The sequence below is a fragment of the Fukomys damarensis genome, unplaced genomic scaffold (genome assembly GCF_012274545.1).
Source record: "Fukomys damarensis isolate Sample0158 unplaced genomic scaffold, DMR_v1.0_HiC HiC_scaffold_15, whole genome shotgun sequence".
Classification (NCBI taxonomy): domain Eukaryota; kingdom Metazoa; phylum Chordata; class Mammalia; order Rodentia; family Bathyergidae; genus Fukomys; species Fukomys damarensis.
This window is the reverse complement of record NW_022900927.1, coordinates 17,591,519-17,613,844: the sequence shown is the minus strand read 5'-3', so window position 1 is coordinate 17,613,844 and position 22,326 is coordinate 17,591,519. Positions and strand designations below refer to the sequence as shown.

Below are 22,326 nucleotides of genomic sequence, written 5' to 3'. Positions count from 1 at the left end.
TAGCACAGTATGGACTAGTTTCTGCTGCCAACTGGAAAGTAAAAATTTAGTCATGGTCTGGGGATGTGACTTAGCATAATAGAACACTTGCCTAACATTCTTGAGGCCCCGGGTTCATCCCCAGCTCCACATGGAGGGCAGACAGAGGCAGAGACAGAGAGAAATTTATTTAAGTCACAAGGAGAAATCAACAGAGATATTTTATTTCTGAGTTGATCATGACTGTTGATTTGGAAATCAACTTCTTAAAACATTATGACTTAATATACAAATAATTCTGATACTTCTGCAGTGAAGTTGCTACATAATGAAAATTCATTCTTCAAACTAAATAGTTTTCAGAAGCCTCTTGTCTTTCCTGTTTCTAGCACATAGCTTCATTTTTTGGACACATCGAAGAATCGAGGTCTAATGTAATCCTTATACATAGAATAGAGGACACCTAGAAAGAGAAAGATGCACATCAATAGGCTTTTCATGGGATGCAGACAGTGAATTTTTTCCTACTTGTATTTTTCTGAACTTAGCCCACAAGTTTAAAATAAAGCAACAGAAGCATTCTCTTAATATGTTTTGGCTTGGATCATACAAATGGCCCCAGAAGTAAATCAGTCAACAAAAAACCCAGTAGTCCTGTTTAGTCACTATCGTTGTGAGTTTATGCTGTTATCACCCTGAAGTTTGAACTTTACAATATTGGTAAAATGTTAGGAAAGTGAACAAATTTGACCAGATACTAAGATTACAAACAATAGTCATATTAATTTGGCGAACATTTATTCAATGTCTCTTTGTGTTCAGTACCAGGAAAATGAAAGTGAATGGATCTAATCCCCCTTCTAGTGATTTACAAGCTAGAGGGTAAATTAGCTGTGAGTGTAGGTGGATATTGCCCCACAAAGTCTTAGGGGCAAGCTAAAGAGAAAAGCAGCCAGGGAAGCTAAGCTGAAAAAAGGGGAGATGATTCTGTTAGCAAATGCTCACTCCCAAAAGCAAGTTGAGGAGCCAGAGATTTAAGCTGTAACTGATACCCACTTCTGTCAGTGATCAAGGCATCAGCTATTTGTCATTGCCTAAACCGGATCTTTCACTTTTCTTCTGAGTTCTTTCTGTGACTTCTTGTTACTATTTTCATAAAGTGAAGATGATAGAAGGTTATTAAGTTGCTCTCATATCTCCACGTCACAGCAAATTGAGGCAGAAGTCTGAATAATTTCCTAATGAACCAGTATTTTAACTAAAGTTATATCTAAGATTCCAAGTCTCAAATTTTAAAATTTTGAATTATTATATCTATAGAAATAGTATTCTCAGATTCAGAGGGAATTCTAGGACTCATTACCCTATCATTTGGCTTATTAGACACAGACAGTTGTTACCTCTTATCTACCTCCTGTTTCTGTTCCCTGAAGTTATGACTTCAACTTTGTTCCTATCTCATTCATACTTGTTGCTTCCCTGATAAGCAAGTTAGATTTCCTTCTGAGTGTGAGGCCCATGTATTTATTATTGTATCTATAGCATTTTTACATCCCTTATGCAGGTAATACTCATCGTTTAAAATGTACATAAATAAACATATTGAGCATACTCTGAATTGCATATTAAATTTTAAACAGTAAAATATACTATTTTCAGTCCATGTATTAATAATACTTTTTATTACATTTATTTTCATTTGGTTTAGACTTAGTGTCACTGGCCTTGTATTTCTGGACTCAGGCAGTCCTGCTGCCTCAGCCTCCAAAGTGGCTTGGATTACAGACCTAGGCAACTGTGCTTGGCTAGCTTTTTTAGTTTTATTGCAGGACATTTTCTTTCCATACCTCCATGGATCTCCTTATTCATGGGGTGTGAGTATTCTAATTTGGAGATATCTCCCATGGGAATTTCAATCAATATAGTATAAAATTAAGGGCTCAGAGCTGGAGATTCCTGTGGGATCATGAATAAATGACTTTTTCTCTTAAGCCTCAGTTACCTTATCTATAAAATGGTATAACTGTAGTTGCCTTAGAGGATGGATTTGTATGTGTAAAGGGTTTGTCTGGACTGTGAGTGTAGCTCAGTGGTAGAGCACTTGCCTAGCACGTACAAGGACCTGAGTTCAATCCACAGCGTAGTAATTAAATAAATAAATGTTACTGGTCTTTCTCCTGGGTTCTTTTAAAATGCATAGAGATTCCAGAGCTACCAGTGTCTCTGGTATTCATGAGCACCTTGGATCGTACCAGAGCTCAGACTGATGAAAAAGAAGCTGGCATCTGAAGTGTGAGCAGTGTTGTCAGGGCCTGGGTTCCTGAACTTGTGGGACTGATGTGGGCAGCTCCAGGTAGTGTCGATATTGAACTGTTTAATGTATTTAAATATATTCTGTTAAATTATTAAATAATTTATTATTTAATATATCAGGTGGTATCAAATAGATATTTATTTAAATTAAATGAGATAATGATATATAAAGCAGTTAGAGTGAGTACACATCATAAGTACTCATTAAATATTAGTAATTCTTGTTTTATTTTATAAATGTTCATCCTACCACCAAAGCTGCTATTTGATCTTCATTCTCTATATTAGTGAAAGGCAAAACCTTCCATCTGTTTTTTTGTTTGGTTGTTTTTTGGTACTGGGCATAGAATTCAGGACCTTGTGCTTGCAAAGCAGGCAGCAGAACCACTGAGCTAAATCCCCAACTCACAAAACCTTCCATCTGTACAAACCAAAAACTTGGGGACCATCTTTTTTTTTTTGTTTTTTTTTTTTGTTACCAAGGACGGATCGAACTTGGGACCTTGTGCTTGTAAGGCAGGAGGTGGAATCACTGAGCTAAATCCCCAGCCCTTGGGGATCATCTTTGATTCCTTTCCTTCCTCTTCGCAGTCACTTAGTGACCAAGTCCTCAGCATTTCTGGAATCCATCTCTTCTCTGCTTCTACTGCCACTGCCTTAATTCAGATCTAATTCATAGTCTAAGTGGTTTTTACTATCTATGTTTTCTTCTCCTTTGTAAGTCACCTTTAAGCATTTTCTTTGTCGTTTTTGGGTTTTTTTTTTTTTTTTTAAGACAAGTCTTGCTTAGTCGCTGTCCTAGAATTCACTATATAGGTGAGGCCAGCCTTGAACTAGTGGTAATTTTCCTGCCTCAGCTTTCTGAGTGCTGGAATCACAGGCTGTGTGCCACCCCACCCAGTTTTCCTTTTCCTCTTTAACTTTGTTTTCCATGATGAAATACATGGAGAATTGTACATAAAATTTGAATTACAAGATTAACAAATAGTTGTAGAGTGGACACATGAAATTATTAAGGGTCAATAGACTGTCGCAGACATGTGAGAAGCATTCTGAGTTTCTTTGTTGACCACAGTCCCCCTCTTTTCCACATTTAACCACTATTCTGGGCTTTAGAGCAATCTTTTTCTTCCTTGTCTCAATAGTTTAGCCATCAATTTATCCAACAGCTTTATAGTGCCTGTTCTGACCTTTCTGCAAAGTAGATATCATTCTAAATCACCAATCAGATAGGCAGAGTCATAGCTTCTATACATTGTTATCTCCTGCCTTAGCTCACTGTTGCTTGGCAGCAGCCAGGTCCACAGTTTCAAGGGGTCCTTGACCTGCTGTGGTGTAGCTCCAGGTTTACATCTCCCATGAAGGGAGGAAGAGAGACTGGTCCAGGTTTTCATCTGCCTTTTGGGGTTTCAGCTTGTCCTTGCAAATTCCAGTTTGTCTTTCTTTTCCAAGTATTGCACTGCTGACTTGAGGACTCAGTATTAGAAATATGAGCAGCAGCTTCACATGGACTGTTTAGCTATTGCCCAACGTTGTTTAATGTCATGTCTCTACAATAAATCCACTTTTATATATCACACCATTAGCTTTTCCTCCTGACTGAAACTTGGCTGATCCAGAATGTGATTTGGATAGGAACAGAACCATGAGGATTGGTTTGCTGTATTGGCTCTTGGCTACCTGGAATTTTTTTTTTAATCGGATTACCTTTAGAGGCATAAATGGCCCTTTTTCAGTGATAAAGAGATAGTAGAGCCACAGCACCCAGTAGCAAAACATTAACACCTGTAGATATTTTAATCAAGTGCCTATAGAAAGCCAGATTTGGGGTAATCAGGTATTTATTGCCAAAGAACATCTGATGGAAATAAGGAATGTAATGAGTTTAATGCTGCTAACTATGCCACAGAACTTGGGGAAAGAAAATAAAAGGCCCAGGATTTAATTCCTAGCCCAAATCCCATGAGGTGACTGAAGCCTTTACGACTTCCCAAAGAGAAACTGTGAGCTCCTACAGCTATGAAGCCACTATTTTTGAAAACCACACACAGCGTCTCAGCTAGCAAGCAGCTAATCACAGCACAAGTTCAATTTACAATTTTACAGTCTCTTATGCTAACATTACAGCATAGCTCTGGAGGAAGCAGAACCTTAAATATTGGGATGGGGACTTCTGGACAGACATCAGTGCAGTGGGCCCTTGAACCCACGTGTCTTACCAAGACTCCTTTGCAGAAGAAGCAGCCCTTCTTTCCTTGTCAAGAATAACTGAAACTGAAACTAAAAAGTAACCTCACTCAATGAAGATGAAATACTAGATTTCCTCGGTAGACCTATAGTGGCCATCCAGGGTAGTTTGTTCTTGAGGGAAATCTGGTAATGTCTGGAGATGTTTTCATTTGACACACAGCGGGTGGGAGGTAGGAGAGAATTCTCTGGCGTCTAGAATGTAGAGAGCTGAGGTGCTGCCAAATACCCTGCAATGCGAGCACAGCTGTCTCAGAAAAAGTATAATCTAGCCCCAAGTGCCATTGGTGTCGAGTCTGAGAAACTGCCAAAGGAGTGTCGGAGTGAATGTGTCCTGCTTACTCACTTCCTGGGTGTAGAAACTCCCTTCACCAAGGTTGTTAGAAATGCATTTTTGAAGGTAGTCCTGGCATCCTTCATGAGTTCTATGGTAACTGTTCTCTGCCTCAGAAATGAGTGTGAACTGCTGAGATCCCTGAATTCAGTAGGTTTAAGGATATCCTGGTATTATAGGGCGAAATGGCAGCACTGAATTTTCAAAGGCAGGGAAGCTTTGATTATTGTAATGGGACACAGTGAATAAGCAGTATTCTGAGTAGTTCAGGCCACTAGATTTAGCAGGGGGGTGGGTACTGAGGATTGAATCCAGGAACTTTGCACTGAGATACGTCCTACAGCCCTTGCCTTTTGTTTTGAGACAGGGTCTTGCTATGTAGTTCAGGCTGGCCGGGAACTCACTAGCTAGCCCAGGATGACCTCTAATTCATAGAGATCTTCCTGCCTCAGCCTCTTGAGTGCTGGGATTACAGATGTGAGCTGCCACAATTGGCCATCCTACCCCTTTTTATACATTCCTATTTTGAGACAGGGTCTCCCTAAGTCACTAAGTTGCCCAGGCTGGGCTCAAACTTGAAATCTTTCTGCCTCAGCTTCCCAGAATGCCAGGATTACAGGTGTGTGCCCCATACCTGCTTCACACAGATCTTTGGCACTGGCTAATTGATTGTAACATTAAAAGTAATGGGTAGCATATAAGCAGAAAGCAAATGAATCCTCATAGCAGAGGCCTATGATCCCTGGACCATTTCCTAGATTTGAATCATTTCACAGAGTCATGGTACCTTAAGTGAGGAAGGGGTCAGGTCCCATAAAGGAAAGACACAGTTACATAGGCTCCATCCCCAAAATACATATATGTATTCTGCGTATAATAATGCATACATTTGCATGAACACATGTGCAATAAATCCTTTTTTGTTTTTCCTTTAAAGGGATCTGCAGCCAACTACCAGGGTACTTACACACCAAGGAAGGGAAAATAGCCAAATTTATGGGGAAGTTTTGAATTTTGATTCTGAATTGACACTGAGTCTGACTTGGATAGAATTTGTGTGGTGTGCCAGTCAAAGTAGGAATCTACAAAAGCAGGTAGCCATGACATTTTGCATAGACAAACTCAGCCTGTTAAAACTCTCACAGTGGTCTCCTGACCTGTGGAGTAAGGGCTATTACAATGAAACCAAGTGGATGCCACGCAACTCAATAGGATCAGCCTCACTCAAAGATGGATAAAGAGACTTTGTATCATCTTTTAGGAGAATTTGTGTTTTTTAAATTACATAAGGGATGGCTAGTTTTGGTCTTGATTATTTGGAAGCTCAGTGTGATTAAAAGAGGATCCCAAGTGGACAAGGGCTGGACAGTGGTGGGTATGTATTGTGTGAACTGAGCTAACTGGTAACTACACTTTCCCAAATTCCTCTCCCTTTATTCTCCTGTGAGTGCACAAGAGGCAGTTTGATGTGACTTAGAAGGCAGAAGTGAAGCAGCAGTCAAAGTCTTTTTATGCCCAGAAGTCACAGTTGAAGCACATTTTTGTTCACCTGTTAGCCTATCTAATTGGCATGGGGCAGCAATCAAAAGCCACTAAGGCTCCTGCTGAATTTTCTTCTTCACTTTCTCTCACTTTGTAGCCAGGTTCATGTTTAGCTCCAGAATGAAGGATGCTGTCACAATATGTTGCTCTCATCAATGAATTAGGGGTGGGAAATGGTTTTAAAAGCACAGGAAGCTTTCTCTGCCTGTGGATGCTGCAGAGGAGGACAGTTAAGGCTTCCCTTCCCACTGCCAGGGTCTCCCAGGTAGCTTGAACAGAGGCAGATGCTCTTTGTCAGACTGCCAAGCTTTTAACAAGTGATGAGAGACATTTGGAAACAAAGCTTAGCGTGCAAAGAGAGCCAGGGAAGTCATAGGTTACAAGAGATTCATGAACTCAGCCAGCATGGTGGTAGCAGGGCCTCACTGCTACAAACATATTTTTGACAATACCCAAAAGTATGAGTATTACATGTATGACTAATTGTGCAACAGGTTATTTTTGTTTCTGTTCCATGGAAAGTGTGAAGCATCCAGAGGGTTTTAAATGTAATTTTTTGGCACCCCCACTGTTGATGTCTAGATGTAACAGTCTGATCACGACTGAATGAATATCTCTTTTAAAAAATGTACTATATTCAAACCAAAACTGATTAAGAAGACAAAGAAGGCCACTACATCCTTGTAAAGGGAGCAATTCAAGAAGAGATGACAATCATAAACATATATGCACCAAATATTAATGCCTCCAACTATATAAAACAAATATTAAGTAACATGAGAAGCCAAATAAGCACTAATACAATTGTAATGGGGGATCTAAATACCCCACTATCACAAATAGACAGATCATCTAGCAGAAAATCAACAATGACATACTAGAATTCAACCAAGCTTTTGAATGCATGGACTTAGTAGATGTCTATAGAGTCACCCCACAAAAAATCAGAATATATATTCTTTTCGGCTGCACATAGGTCATTCTCCAAGATAGACCACATACTAGCTCACAGAACATGCCTGAATGAATGCAAAAGAATTGAAGTTATCCCCCTTATCAGATCATAGTGCAATCAAGCTGGAAATCAATAGCATACGAAACCATAGGAACTTCACAAACACATGGAAATTGAACAACACTCCCCTGAACAATCAATGGGTCACAGAGGAAATTAAAGAAGAAATCAGACAGTTTTTACAAATAAATGAAAATGCCAATATAACCTACAGGAATCTGTGGGACACAATGAAAGCAGTTCTATGTGGAAAATTCATAGCACTGAATGCCCACATTCAGAAAATAGAGTGAGCTCAAATAAACAACCTAATGATGATTCTTAGACTACTAGAAAAACAAGAGCAAGAAAAACCCAAAGTTCGAACAAGAGTGGAAATTATAAAGATTAGAGCAGAAATCAATGCAATGGAAACTAAAAAAAGATACAAAAAATAAATGAATCAAAGTGCTGGTTTTTTGAAAGAATGAATAAAATCAATAAACCCTTAGCTAACCTTATCAGAAAAAGGAAAGAAGAGGCTCAGATCCATGCAATCAGGAATGAAAAAGGCGAAGTCACAACAGATCCAACAGAAATCCAGAGGATCATTAATACCTACTTTGAGAACCTGTACTCTAATAAAATGGAAAACACAGAATGGATGGATTTTTAGATACTTATGAATTACCAAAGTTGCACAAAGAAGATAAAAACATTTTAAACACCCCAATTACAATCAGTGAAATTGAAAATGTAATTAAAAACTTACCAACTAAGAAAAGCACAGGGGGCCGGGGATTTAGCCCAGCAGTTCGGTGGCCGGCCTCACAAGCACAAGGACCTGAGTTCAATCCCCGGTACCAAAAAAAAAAAAAAAAAAAAAAGAAGGAAAAGCACAGGTCCTGATGGATTCACTGCTGAATTTTACAAGACATTTAGAGAAGAACTACTGCAATTACTCTTCAAACTTTTCAATGAAATTGAAAGGGAAGCAATACTTCCAAATTCATTCCTGGAAGCAAGTATCACTTTGATTCCCAAACCAGGGAAAGACGCAACTGAAAAAGAGAACTACAGGCCAATCTCCTTAATGAATATAGATGCAACAATCCTTAATAAGATATTAGCAAACAGAATACAGAGGATCATCAAGTAGATCATGCATCCTGGCCAAGTCAGATTTATTCCAGGGATGCAAGCATAGTTCAATATACATAAGTCAATAAATGTAATACACTATATTAACAAAGTCAAGGACAAAAACCATATGATCCTATCAATAGATGCAGAAAAAGCATTTGACAAAATTCAACACCCATTCATGATAAAAAACCCTGCAAAGTTGGAATAGATGGTCTATATCTCAATTTAATAAAGGCTATCTATGAAAAACCAACAGCAAACATCATATTAAATGGCCAAAAACTGAAAACTTTCACTTTAAAATCAGGAACAAGACAAGGATGCCCACTATCACCACTCCTCTTAGATATAGTTCTGGAAACATCAGCCATAGCAATGAGACAAGAAAAAGAAATTAAAGCAATAAAGATAGGAAAGGAAGAAGTTAAACTGTCATTATTTGCTTTTGATATGATACTCTACATTGACCCAAAAAATCTCCACCAAAAGACTTCTAGACTTAACTGACAGATTCAGTAGAGTAGCTGGATACAAAGTGAACACCCAAAAATCAATAGCCTTCTTGTACTGAGAGAGAAATTAGGGAAACAATTCCTTTCACAATAGCATAAAAAAATGATGTATCTAGGAATTAATCTAACAAAAGAAGCAAAAGACCTCTACACTGAAAACTACAGCACTCTGAAAAAAGAGATCGAAGAGGATATGAGAAAATGGAAAGATATCCCCTGCTCCTGGGTAGGGAGAATCAACATAGTGAAAATGGCCTTACTACCAAAACTGCTATACAGATTCAATGCAATGCCAATTGAAATCCCAACACAATACTTCACAGAACTAACTAGAAAGAAGAATCCAAAAATTCATTTGGAACCATAAGAGATCTAGAATAGCAAAAGCCATCCTAGGCAACAGACACATGGCAGCGGTTATAACAATTCCCAATTTGAAACTATACTACAAAGCCACTGTGATAAAAACAGCATGGTACTAGCAAAGAAACAGACCTAAGGATCAGTGGAACAGATTGGAAGACACAAAAACAACTCCAGATGCACTCAGCTACCTCATCTTTGACAAAGGAGCTGACCATCCCCACTGGAGGAAAGATAGCCTCTTTAATAAATGGTGTTGGAAAAACTGGATCTCAACCTGCCAAAGATTAAAACTAGACCCTTATCTGCCACCATGCACTAAATTAAAATCCAAGTGGATTAACGACCTAAATATAAAAAAAGAAACACTAAACTTGCTGGAAGATAAGTTAGGCAGAACCCTGGAAGACACTGGCATAGGGAAAGACTTTATGAGCAAATCCTCAGTAGCATAGGAACTAGCAGAAAGAATGAACAACTGGGATCTCCTTATTAAAATTTATTAAAAAGCTTCTGCACTGCAAAAGAAACCATCAACAGAACTAAGAGACAACCTACAATGTAGGAAAAACTTATCAGCTGCTCCTCAGACAAAGGACTATTATCTAAAATATATAAAGAACTCAAAACAACCAGAGCCCCCAAATATAAAGACCCAATTCTAAAATGGGCATCTGAAATGAACAGACATTTCTCAGACAAAGAAAAAAAAGCAGCAAGTAAATACATGAAAAAATGCTCCACATCACTGGTCATTCGAGAGATGCAGATGAAAACAACTCTGAGATTTCACCTCACCCCACAAAGAATGGCTGCTATCAAGAAATCACACAACAACAAATGTTGGCACGGTTGTGGGGAGAAAGGAACCCTTCTCCATTGTTGGTGGGAGTGCAGACTGGTGCAACCACTATGGAAGTCAATATGGAGATACCTCAAAGAACTGGGATTAGAGGTTCCATTTGACCCAGCCATCCCTCTGTTGGGTATCTTTCCAAAAGAATTGAAAGAATCATATCACAGTGATATATGCATACCCGTGTTCATAGCAGCACAGTTTGTAATAGCTAAAACTTGGAAAGAGACCATCTGCCCATCAGTTGGAAACTGGATAAAGAAGATGTGGTTTTTTTTATAAAATGGAATACTGCTCAGCCATAAAGAATGAGAAAGTAGATTCATTCATAGGTAAATGGGTACATTTTGAGGATATACTCCTAAGTGAAATAAATAAGTCACACATATGCAAATACTGAGTAGTTTCTCTGGTGTGAAAAACTAAAATAGTACTCAAGATCCTAACGGGGCAATTAGCAATGTGAAATAGGAAGAAAAGGACCAAAGGTGTAGGAAAATATGAGAAAATGTAAAGGTGGAATTAAAGTGTTTGAAGGTGGGGAGGGGAGGAGGGGGTGAAGGGAGGGTGGGGACAAGGGAAAAAAATGAGAATCAAGACCTGGCATGTAAAGGTACAAGATCCCAGTAATGAATGTAACTGTATTGTCTACCTAGAATATACCAATAAATTCAATTTTTAAAAATGGGCATCTGAAATGATCAGACATTTCTCAAAGATGTGAGCACAGCAAGTAAATATATGAAAAAATATTCAACATCACTGGTCATTTGAAAGACGCAGATGAAAACAACACAGACCTGGCATGTAAAGGTACAAGATCCCAGTAATGAATGTAACTGTATTGTCTACCTAGAATATACCAATAAATTCAATTTTTAAAAATGGGCATCTGAAATGATCAGACATTTCTCAAAGATGTGAGCACAGCAAGTAAATATATGAAAAAATATTCAACATCACTGGTCATTTGAAAGACGCAGATGAAAACAACACAGAGATTCCATCTCACCCCACAAAGCATGGCTGCTATCGAGAAATCAACCAATAACAAATGATGGCAGGGTTGTGGGGAGAAAGGAACCCTTGTCCATTGTTGGTGGGAGTGCAGACTGGTGCAACCACTATGGAAATCAGTATGGAGATACCTCAAAGAGCTGGGACTAGAGGTTCCATTTGACCCAGCCATCCCTCTGCTGGGTATCTTTCCAAAAGAATTAAAAGAATCATATCACAGTGATATATGCACACCTCTGTTTATAGCAACACAGTTTGTAATAGCTAAAACTTGGAAATAGCCCATTTGCCCATCAGTTGGAAACTGGATAAAGAAGATGTAGTTTTTGTTTTTGTTTTTCTTTTTTTTTTCCTTTTATTGAGTTTATTGGTACATTCTAGGTACACAGTACAGTTATATTCATTACTGGGATCTTGTACCTTTACATGACAGGTCTTGGTTCTCCTTTCCCCTACCCTTCCCACTTTCCCTACAAAAGATGTGGTTTTTCTATGAAGTGGAAACTACTCAGCCATGAAGAATGAGAAATTAGATTCATTCATAGGAAAATGGATACATATTGAGGATATACTCCTAAGTGAAATGAATAAGTCACACATGTGTAAATACCGAATAGTTTCTCTGGTGTGAAAAACTATAATAGTATGTAAGATCTTAATGAGATAATTGACAATGTGAAATAGGAAGAAAAGGGCTAAAGGTGTAGGGAAAGTGGGAAGGGTAGGGGAAAGGTAATAAGGGAGAAGAAAAAAATATGAGAAAATGAAAAAATGGAAATAAAGTGTTTGTAAATAGGGAGGGGAGGAGGGGGTGAAGGGAGGGCAGGGACAAGGGGAAAAATGAGAACCAAGACCTGTCATGTAAAGGTACAGGATCCCAATGATGAATGTAACTGTACTGTATACCTAACATGTACCAATAAATTCAATTTTTAAAAATTTTAAAAAATAAAAATGTACTATATAAAGTTAGTTTGGGGCTGGGGATTTAGCTTAGTGGTTCCACCACCTGCCTGGCAAGCATAAGGTCCCGAGTTCAATCCCTGTTACTCAAATAAATAAATAAATAAATAATAAGGTTAGTTTACTCTGAAGCCATCTTGGTAAACTTGTGCTACATTGTGAATGTTAAGTTGCTTCAGGTGATTTCAGGTTCCATATGAAATTTATTTACAGCTATTTGGGTGAGCCGCTCATGGTGGCACACACCTATAATCTCAGCACTTGGGAGGCTGAGGCAGGAGGATCGCTGTGAGTTCGAGACCAGCCTGGGCTACGTAGTGAGTTCCAGGTCAGTCTCAACTACATAGTGAGACCCTGTCTCAAAAACAAACAAAACAAAACAAACAAACAAACAAAAAACTATTGGGTAAGAAGTCATTGTCCTCAGAAACTTTGGTGTAGTTGAAGTAACAGTTACTGTTGTGACCTTCTGTGTCCTTCACCATTGGAAGGTTCACCCAAACACAGTTACAGAATTATTTACTTATAGAAGTGATTGTTGGTACATCCTATGCAATATTTAAATTGAATACTGGTACCAGATAAAATGGTAGATGAGGATGAAGCTTGGGGTATCACCTCATTATCATGTGTAACCAATAAATAACTTAATTCTCTTAAAAATGAAAACCACCAAGCCAGGTGTGGTGTCACACCTGTAATCCCAATACTCAGGAGGCTGAGGCAGGAGGATTACTGAAAGTTCAAGGCCAGCCTGGGCTACATAGTAAGTTCAAGGCCAGACTGAACTGCATAGCAAGATTCTGTCAGAAAGAGGAGAAGGAGGAGGAGAGGAAGACTAAGGAGACAGAAGAGAGAAAGGAGGAGGAGGAAGAGGAGGAAAAGGAGAAGGAGAAGAAGGGAAAGGGAAAAGGGAAAGGGAAGGGGAAAAGAAGAAAGAAACCACGAGAGTTCTGGTCTGTCCTGTGTATTCTAGCTCACCGTTGGTGGTTCTTTATTTTCCTTGCTTCTCCCTCTTTACATCTATCTCCTTCCTACTTGCTTGTCCTGCCCACTTCAGCCCTCACTCCAGAGTCATAATCAAGAGCCTCATAATACCTAAGTCCAAAGACTTATTTTAAATTCTTTTCTAAATATTACTACTAGTCCTTCAGTTTGTCTTATCAAGTCCTGATTGATTTACGTGCCATAACAAGCTATGGAGAGTTCCACCAACCTGCCATGCTTCTGTACCTCTGCTTTTTCCTTTCCCAGACTCCTTACCTTCTTGGCCTAGTTAAAGATTCCTCCATACTCTTAGCTCATCACACAGCTAACATGCCTGAGCAGCCTCCCAAGCCTTCCAGCCCTAGTGAATACTCTGGTCTGTGCTGTCCTTGTGTTTCCACAGCAATCATGCTACCTCTGCAACAGTTTCAGTGACTTCACATCCTCTTTTGGTTCTCTGTGCCTAAAGGAACTAAAATCTGTGAAGGAAAGACTGACTCTTATGAGACTAGCTCTCTCCTTTATTTCTCTGGACCAACACATAATGTCTGGCACATAGGAGATGTTCATTAAATCTTTGCTGAATGGTGAGAAGGAGAACTGTAACTCCTGAGTAAGGCTTCTAGTTGTATTTGGTTCAAGACATAAATGTCCCAACTCACAGGAATAAGACATGTAATTACCTTATAAGCACAGTATAAAAGCCCCATACCCATCATTCCACGTTCTGAATTACTCATACGCACTCTGCACAGCCTGAAGAGAAGCTAATGACCCTGGGACCTGTTCTCATTAATGCAGATTTTAAAATTTAGGGAATTTAGATCCCAAAATAGATTTCTTTTTAGGTTTATATAATTGAATAGCTAATAGGTTTAGCCTTGGTATAACCCTAATTAACCATAATAATTTTACTCCTGTTCTTTAGTTCTGACTGTGGAGGTGTTACTTGCTTTATGGATTAATTTTAAAAATAAGATTTTTTAAAAACAGAGTTGGGCAGGTGGTGAATGCCTATAATCCTAGCAAACTGGGAGGTGGAGGCAGAGGATTGCAGTTAAAGCTCAGCTTGGGGAACGTAGAAAGTGAGTGAGACCCTGCCTTAAAATAAAAATTAAAAAGGGCTCGGGATGTAGCTCAGTGCAAAGGCCCTAGGTTTAATCCCTACTCTCATGAGCCAAACACACAAACAAACAAACAAACAAACACAGATTTACTCATTGCTCATATTTGGAATAAAAGGAAAGTAAGCCTGTTGAAATTTATGGGGTCTGAAAATGTTCTTTTCAGTTAAACTACTTTAATAATTATCTGCTGTTCAGTAGGCTGGGAAATGTAACCACTGCTCGTATAGTCACAGAGTTGTACCGGCTAAATGAACTGTTCACCACTTCTTCAGTATTGAGGGTACCAACATATCCCTCCAATTCTCCAGTTTTTTTAGTGTTTATAAGGTTTTGTTAGCTTAAAATGCTAAAAAATTAAGCCCATAACTGGGTAGCAACATCAACCGAGGACACAGCAGTTTTTCTTACCCCTCCTCTTTTATCATCTTACCATGATATTAATCTTCTATAAATGAATAGAATAAATGAAACTACTCTCAAAGGCAACTGAGCATAAGATCCACATGAAGCAGTTTACCTAAAGTCATAGCTCCTACAACAAATCCTTGGGCAGCAACTCGCATGTGAAGAAGATGAAGGGACATTTTCTGATTTCTTCTGTACTTCAACTTGTAAAGACCATAGGACACCACAGCCACAAAGCCTGCTATACCTGTGAATTTTAAAAGTATAAGTTAGATAAATAGCAGGCAAGAATTCTCAAGAGCCTAGAGAATTAAAGGGAATACTGGGTAAAGGATGAGTATTTTGAAGATAAGCAGGCAAAATGCAGGTTGATATCCTGGATGTCCTGTGTCCAAAATGCTTAGGAGGGCCGGGGATTTAGCTCGGTGGTTCCACCACCTACCTTGCAAAATGCTTAGGACCAGAAATGTGGTTTCCATAGTTTTTTAGGTTTTGGAATATTTACACATATAGAATGAGCTATCTTGGGGGTGAGACCCAAGTTTTAACACGAATTCATTTGTGCTTCACATATGCCTTATGCACACTACCTGAATGTAATATTAGTCAATATTTTTTATTTTATTTCATCATTGCAATAGACTTTATTTAAAGTAATACATCTGTGGGTGAATCATTTTTGTAGTACTAGGGGTTGAACTCAGGGCCTTGTACATGCTGGGCACGTGTTTTACCATGTTCTGTCATTGATCTACATACACCCCCAGCATGCAAATAATTCTTACATGTTTCAGGTTTAACTAATGTCATAAAAATACGCTGGGGGAAGTGGCAACTCAAATTTTAACTACATGATTACTTATTGTCCCCTTTTCCTTCTCTTTCAATTTCTGAATATCCTTTTCTAGATATGCTTCAAGTGCCTTCCTCATATTTAGTCTTCTGTTCTTTAGGCAAGACTCATGCATCAAGACCAGGCCGAGCCTCTTTCAATTCAAAACACCCTGTTACAAAGATTTTCAGAAAGCCTTCTTATAGCTTCTTTTGCATCTTCATCCTAGTATATTGTATTATCTCACAATAACTCCGGTTTAGGAATCTTGCAGCATTTCAATCATATTGCTACTTTTTTATTAGTGCGTTCTTACAATGCATAATAAATATATTTGTTTTGGAGGATTGGTACATATGCATAACATGTCATGATCGTTTTTCAATCCATTCACCTGCCTCTCCCCTCTTTTCTCCCCCAAATCCCTTCTCCATTTCCAGAAAGTCTGCTTTCTTGTTTCCTGCCATTTCTCCTTTATTATATTTATTTATATTCTAGATTTCTCATGTAAGGGAAACCATGGAATATTTAATTTTCTATGCCTGATGTATTTCATTTAACATTATGGTCTTGAGTTCCAATAAATTTTCATGCAAATGACATGGTTTAATTTTCTTTATGGCTAAATAATATTACATTGCATAGAAATACCACATTTTCTTTATCCATTGATCTGTTGATGGGCATCTAGACTGTTTTCAGAGTTTAGGTATTATGAATTGGAGTGCTATAAATATAAGCATGTATGTATGATGTCTTTTGGGAGGAATGTATATCTAGGTCAAATGGAATTTCTATTTTCTATTTTTTGAGAAAAGTCCACATTGATTTCCATAGTGATTGTACTAGTTCACATCATTCCTACCAAAAATGTAGGATCCCTTTCCCCCACATCTTTGCTAGTAGTGCTTTCTGTGGGTTTTTTTTTTTTTTTTTTGGTACTGGGGATCAAACTCAGGACCTTCCACTTGTGAGGCAGGTGACAGAACCACTGAGCTAAATTCCCAGCCCTCTGTTTTCTAGTATCTTCTTTAATATCTTCCTTCAGAGTTCTGAGTTTTCATTACAGGGTTCGTTCATCTCCTTGTTATGTTTATTCTTGCTATGCGGCTTCCCACGTGCTGGGATTTCAGGTGTGTCCCAGCACGCTCATCTGCACTTGTGGTTTGACTGCAACCTTTCATGTGACGGCAGGGGTAGATTTTTCCATTTGTAGCATCATGTTGGGGCTCAAAACCTTTAGGATTTTGGAGTATTTCAGGTTTTTGAATTAAGGATACTCAATCTATACCACAGGATATTTTTAAAAGAAACAGACTGGATTTGATGGACTGGATTTTAAAATGTGTCATTAACATTCTTGGATCCAATATTTGCAGTTTTGACTATTCTCAGAAATACTTGAGTCATATATATATAATAACCAAATAATATAGTATAGTATCAAATAATATAATATAATATCACTTGTAATTTCCTGAGGCAAGATTTTGATTTTTGTGCTATAAGGCTATTATGGGCAACTAGATAACTTAGCCAGTCTGTAAAACAACTCAACATCTGAACATTCATAACTCGTTTTCTTTTTCCAGTACTGGGGATTAAACCCAGAGCTGTGTACATTGTAGGCAAACACTCTACTACTAAGCTATATACCCAAAACTTTTTACATTTTATTTTTGGGTTTTGTTTTGTTTTGTTTTATGTACAGGAATTGAACTTGGGTCTTGAGCTTGCGAGGCAGGCAGCAGAACCACTGAGCTAAATCCCCAGCACCTACTTTTTACATTTTATTTTGAGACATGGCCTCACTAAGTTGCCCAGGCTGGTCTTGAACTTGTGATCCTCCTGCCTCAATTTCCTAAATAGCTAGGATTACAAGCATACATCACCATACCTGATTATTCATAGCTTTTGAGCATGTATCTGGCTTTATTCCACTCTTCTTATTACCAAATAAAGAATAAATCTAGCAAAATGATAAAAACATTGTTTTCCATGAATGTGACACATTATAGCATGCCCAAGGCCCTGGGTCTGATCCTCAGCACTGGAAAAAAATAAGGAGAGACAAGAAACTTTAATGAGAGCTGAAAAGGCATTAATACATAGACAAGAGGTATTTGTCTCTGGGAAGAACTGTTACTCTAGAAAAGTCTAGAAACCCATACAAACACTTCTCTATTCTCCACAAATGTAAATGGGTAAATATACTGTTGTGACAGCCAGGATCCTCTGTTATTGCCTTTAAAACAGAGAATTGATTAACTAAATAGAAAAGTTTCTCAAAGAATATTTAAAACACTATGAGAATTTAATTCATGAATAATAAAAATAATCAAATAATGGAAGAAAGAATAATTACTTAATAAATGCCATTAGGACTACTTTTTATTTAGTAGAACTCACTTGGATTTGTATGTTACACCAAACCCTACAAAAAATATTCAGATGAGTAAGTGTTAAATGCAAAACAAAAATGTTTTAAAAACTAGAAGGAAATAGAGTAGTATATTCATAACATCTATAAGAGGATAAGGCCAACTTTATAGAAACAAGGATGTTGGACATAAGAACAAATGAAACTTTTGCACAATAAAAGTATGGGTCTGATTTTTGGTTTCTCTCACATTGATCTGTCTCTCCATCAATGACTGTATTACCTTGATTACTACAACTGTAGAATAAGCCTCAGTATCAGGTAGAGTGACTCTTTCTACTTCATCCCTTTTAAAAAGATTGTTTCTAGGTATCCTTTTGTTTGTTTGTTTTGTTTTGTTTTTGGTGCTGGGAATGGAACTCAGGGCCTCCTACTTGCTAGGCATGTGCTATGCCACTGAGCTACATGCCCTGTCCCAGTTTCTAGCTATTCTGAAACTTGTGCCTTTCTATATAAAATTTAGAATAAGCTTGTCTCTGTCGGCAAAAGCCTTACTAGAATTATAATAGGAATTATATTAAACCTGTAGATCCACTTGGGGAGAGTTGACACTGTACTATATATTGAGTCCTCTAATCCATGAGTGTGGCAGTCTATTTGTCTCTTTTGATTTATTTCATTAGCATTCTGTAACTTTCAGCCTACGTGCTTTGTTAAGTTTCTATGTAAGCATTTTATTTTCCTTGGGAAGACCAAATATTATATTTTAAATTTCAGATTCCACTTATTTGTTGTTAGTACCGTATATAAAAATGCAATTGATTTTTTGTGGAATGAGAAGTTTTCAATACATTGGCAAATGCATCCTTCTATAGGTGGATGAGAATATACTTATTCTTTCAGGGTCCATTTAATAAGTGAAAATAAGAATCAGAGTAAATAACTCCATTTAAATGTTTATTATATAGGCTGATTGGAGTAAATGTAATTAAAATGTAAATAACTGATGCACTACAAACAAATAAAAACATCAGAAAACAAAATAACAATATAATGATGATAATAAACATATGGGGAAACCAGAATAATATGAAAGCTTCATAAGTTTGGTCAAATGTTTCTAAAAAGAACCCTAGAAATGTATAATAAATGGTTATGCTTTTTCATCTGGAAATCAAGCGATCCTTTCTTCCTTTTTTCCTCCCTCCCTTCCTCCCCCATCACCTTTTTTGACAGAGTCTTGATAAATTGCCCAGACTGACTTTGAATTCTCAGTCCTCCTGCCTCAGCCTCCCAAATAACTAGGATTGCAGGCATGTGCTACCACACCCAATGTCTGACCTGGAAATTCTGCTTTTGTAAACATGCGGCAAGGAAGTAAACAAAAGAAAAGAAAATGATACAAAATGCATTATGGCTATACTGTGTCTGACGAAAAAAATGAAACAAGTAAAATGGCCCAAACACAAGAAAATCAGTATAAATATTTTTTAAATTGTAAGACTAGCCAGTTAATACACATAAATCTACATATGAAGTGATAAATTAAAGAAGAAAGATTAAATAAACTGTCAACACAAATAATGAGTATATAATTATAATGCATACACAGACTTTAAGAGTGAATTCTGAATGATGTAAATAGATTTTATGTGTTTGCCTATTATTTTAAATTTATTTTGAAATGCTAGGGATTGAACCCAGGGCCTCAAGCATGCTAGACAAGCACTCTAGCACTGCATAGTACCCCCAGCCCAATAGATCATATTTATAATGATGAAATGGTTTAAGATAATCAATAAAAATGTTTTATAAATAATTCACACAAGTAACTCCAACCTGTCACAGGATATCCTACAGATATTGTTAAAATAACAATAGCTAAAAGAACTATTTGATGATATATATAGCCAAATTTTATAATTATTTATTTTCTAGCAAAAACATGGTCCCTTCCCTTAATCAAATCAAGGTTCTGTTATTAATTAAATTGGTTTGTTTCTTTTGGAGATTAAAGTCAGAGCGGGTATAGTTTTCATATTATGTCTCTGTAGTATGCATATAATTGAATTTTGCTAGAAGCACTTTCATCTTTCTACTTTGATCAACCCAAATGTTTTTGGAAAAATAATTTAGTGTACAACAGGCATAGTGATTAATTTTCTGTTCATTACAAGGATCTGTTCAAGTAGCAACCAAGTTCTTATATTGTTTTTCTGGTTAAAAATGATAAGGAAGATAAATCATTGCTTCCATTTCTTACGGGTGCTCTTACAAGTCTTAATCAAATTAAGTGAAATTTTTTTAAGTGAAAGTTCTAAGCAGAATATTATTGCAAAGTACAACTGGTTCTTTGTTTTGTTTTGTTTTGTTTTCTGGGGATCAAACTCAGGACCTTCCACTTGCAAGACAGACAGCAGAACCACTGAGCTAAATCCTAGGCCCCATTTGGTTCTTTTTGACATGTGAATAACAATACACAAAATTGCTAGAGTTGGGCTAGGGAGTAGCTTGGTGGCACCACACACGCCTGCCTGGCAAGTGCAAAGGTCCTGAGTTCAATCCCCGATACTGAGAAAAACAAACTTGCTAGAGTTGTGGTGACAATGGGTGCATATGACTCATAGTCACTGTGAAGATTTTATGGAATTGATATATTCACACTTATGTAAGTCAGATTTAGGTAAATAGTTTTAAGTTCCTAGATGAAACGTATACAAAGAAAGAAGCCTGGCTGTGGTATGTGATAATAACACTCAAGGCAGTTTAAGTATCCAGGGGTGAAGAAAGAGAAAGCTCAGATTTTAAAACATAATGTCTGTGTTTAATTTTTTTTCCAATTCTGGTACAGGGCCCGGGATGCATGGTAGATAAGCGCTCTACCAATGAGCTACATCCTTGTTTCAGGTAAATTATTTGTAAAGTCCAGCTACATCTAGTACATGTGGAAAAATGTAAACATACACTAAATTGTGTGAGAGAGGAAAAAGAACTCCAAGTTTAATCACAATGCCACTTCTTGAATTCAAAGTTCACTTAGCAATCAGGAAAAGAGCCAGTGAATAGCTATAGTTTAATCTCTCAAGTGTACAGGGAATCCCAGGCTTCCCAGCAGAGCTTTACCCTGAGTTGATTCACAGGTCTTTCAATTCTGAGCATCTCACTTTGGTGCCACAGAACATTAGAAGCAGAAGTTTTTTAATGGTTCCCAATAGTAATGGAAGAAATAGAAAAATCCATAAACAGCAGACACAGGACCGTAAAGGTCAGCGTTACAAAGAGACATACATTTCAGCAGCCCTTCGCAGACACTCTGCCCTTCATAGATCTAAAAATAAGCTGTGCTGCTGTTGCTAACACTGAGTCATGACAGACGAGTTTAAGTCCATTCAATGGGTTCCATTTGATTGGTCGGGAACTAAGAGTTTTAGGTAGATGTCTAATGAAATGCATACAACAGAATAAAATTTAATGCATTAACGAATGATAGGTAACATCGTTTATTAGAAACTACTCTGAAAGCCCGACTCATATTAATACTTAAAGGAGGTTAGCTTTAATTAGCTGAAAAATTCAATTATATGGAACATTTCGATCCTTAAAAGATCTAGGGTAAGGCATTATTGTGTCATTACACTTTCCAGTATTCATCCAAGGCTTATACTTACCTACAGGGACAAAGGGGGAGTCTCTGGATTTCCTGATCAGTCGGGATAGTTGGCCTTCATCCTCATGTGCTGACCAGTGGCTATCTGAAGACATTTTTCTCTCTAGTAACACTAGAAGATCAATGTGAATGCTGTGAACTATTCAGAAGAATCCATTTCCCTTCTCCCAATACACTCCTGGTTATATATTCTTCTCTCTTCACTTGCTTGGCCTGCCTGTCTGCTCAACTGAAACAAATGGTTGCCTTCACTTCACTACAGAGTTCATCCCCCCTCAGGTCTCATTATATAGTCCAGGTTAGCCTTAAGCTTACGATTATCCTGCCTCAGCCTCCAAAGTGCCAAGATTATTGGTATATACCTCCAAATCTGGCAGAATCCTCTTGTTTTGAGGGGAAGGAATATTACAGAAAAGTGTATATATACAGAAACTGACAATATAGTACCATAAATACAGAGTAAAAATGAACAGAGATCATAATTCTGTTGGCATTGTTTCACTACACAGCATGGAAACTACAAAGCTTGGGAACCTCAGGATTTCTTCCCCAAATACTAAGAACACAGCTTCTTTTACAGTGGCAGAGCCAACACAGGCACAAATACTTCCAGATGCACAAGTGATGGGAGACCACTCACTCCGATTTCACAGAATGTGCAG

The 22,326-nt window shown here is 37.7% G+C and overlaps 1 protein-coding gene across 1 annotated transcript; it reads right to left on the bottom strand.

Moving 5' to 3' along the window:
- Window positions 1-377: 377 nt before the first annotated feature.
- Higd1c (HIG1 hypoxia inducible domain family member 1C) lies at window positions 378-21,759 on the bottom strand. The gene is made up of 3 exons (XM_010628541.1): window positions 21,666-21,759; window positions 14,898-15,032; window positions 378-442 (listed from the first exon to the last, which is right to left on the bottom strand). The coding sequence occupies exons 1-3, from the start codon at window positions 21,757-21,759 to the stop codon at window positions 378-380; spliced, it is 294 nt and encodes a 97-aa protein (XP_010626843.1).
- Between the last annotated feature and the right edge of the window lie 567 nt (window positions 21,760-22,326).

Bases quoted from the DNA above. Each gene is read 5' to 3' on its own strand.
- Higd1c (XM_010628541.1), bottom strand. From the start codon at position 21,759: ATGTCTTCAGATAGCCACTGGTCAGCACATGAGGATGAAGGCCAACTA. The intron at 15,033-21,665 runs GTAAGTATAAGC...TAAAATTCACAG, and splicing joins CTCCCCCTTTGTCCCTGTAG to GTATAGCAGGCTTTGTGGCT. The intron at 443-14,897 runs GTAAACTGCTTC...TTCTCTTTCTAG, and splicing joins TGTAGGAGCTATGACTTTAG to GTGTCCTCTATTCTATGTAT.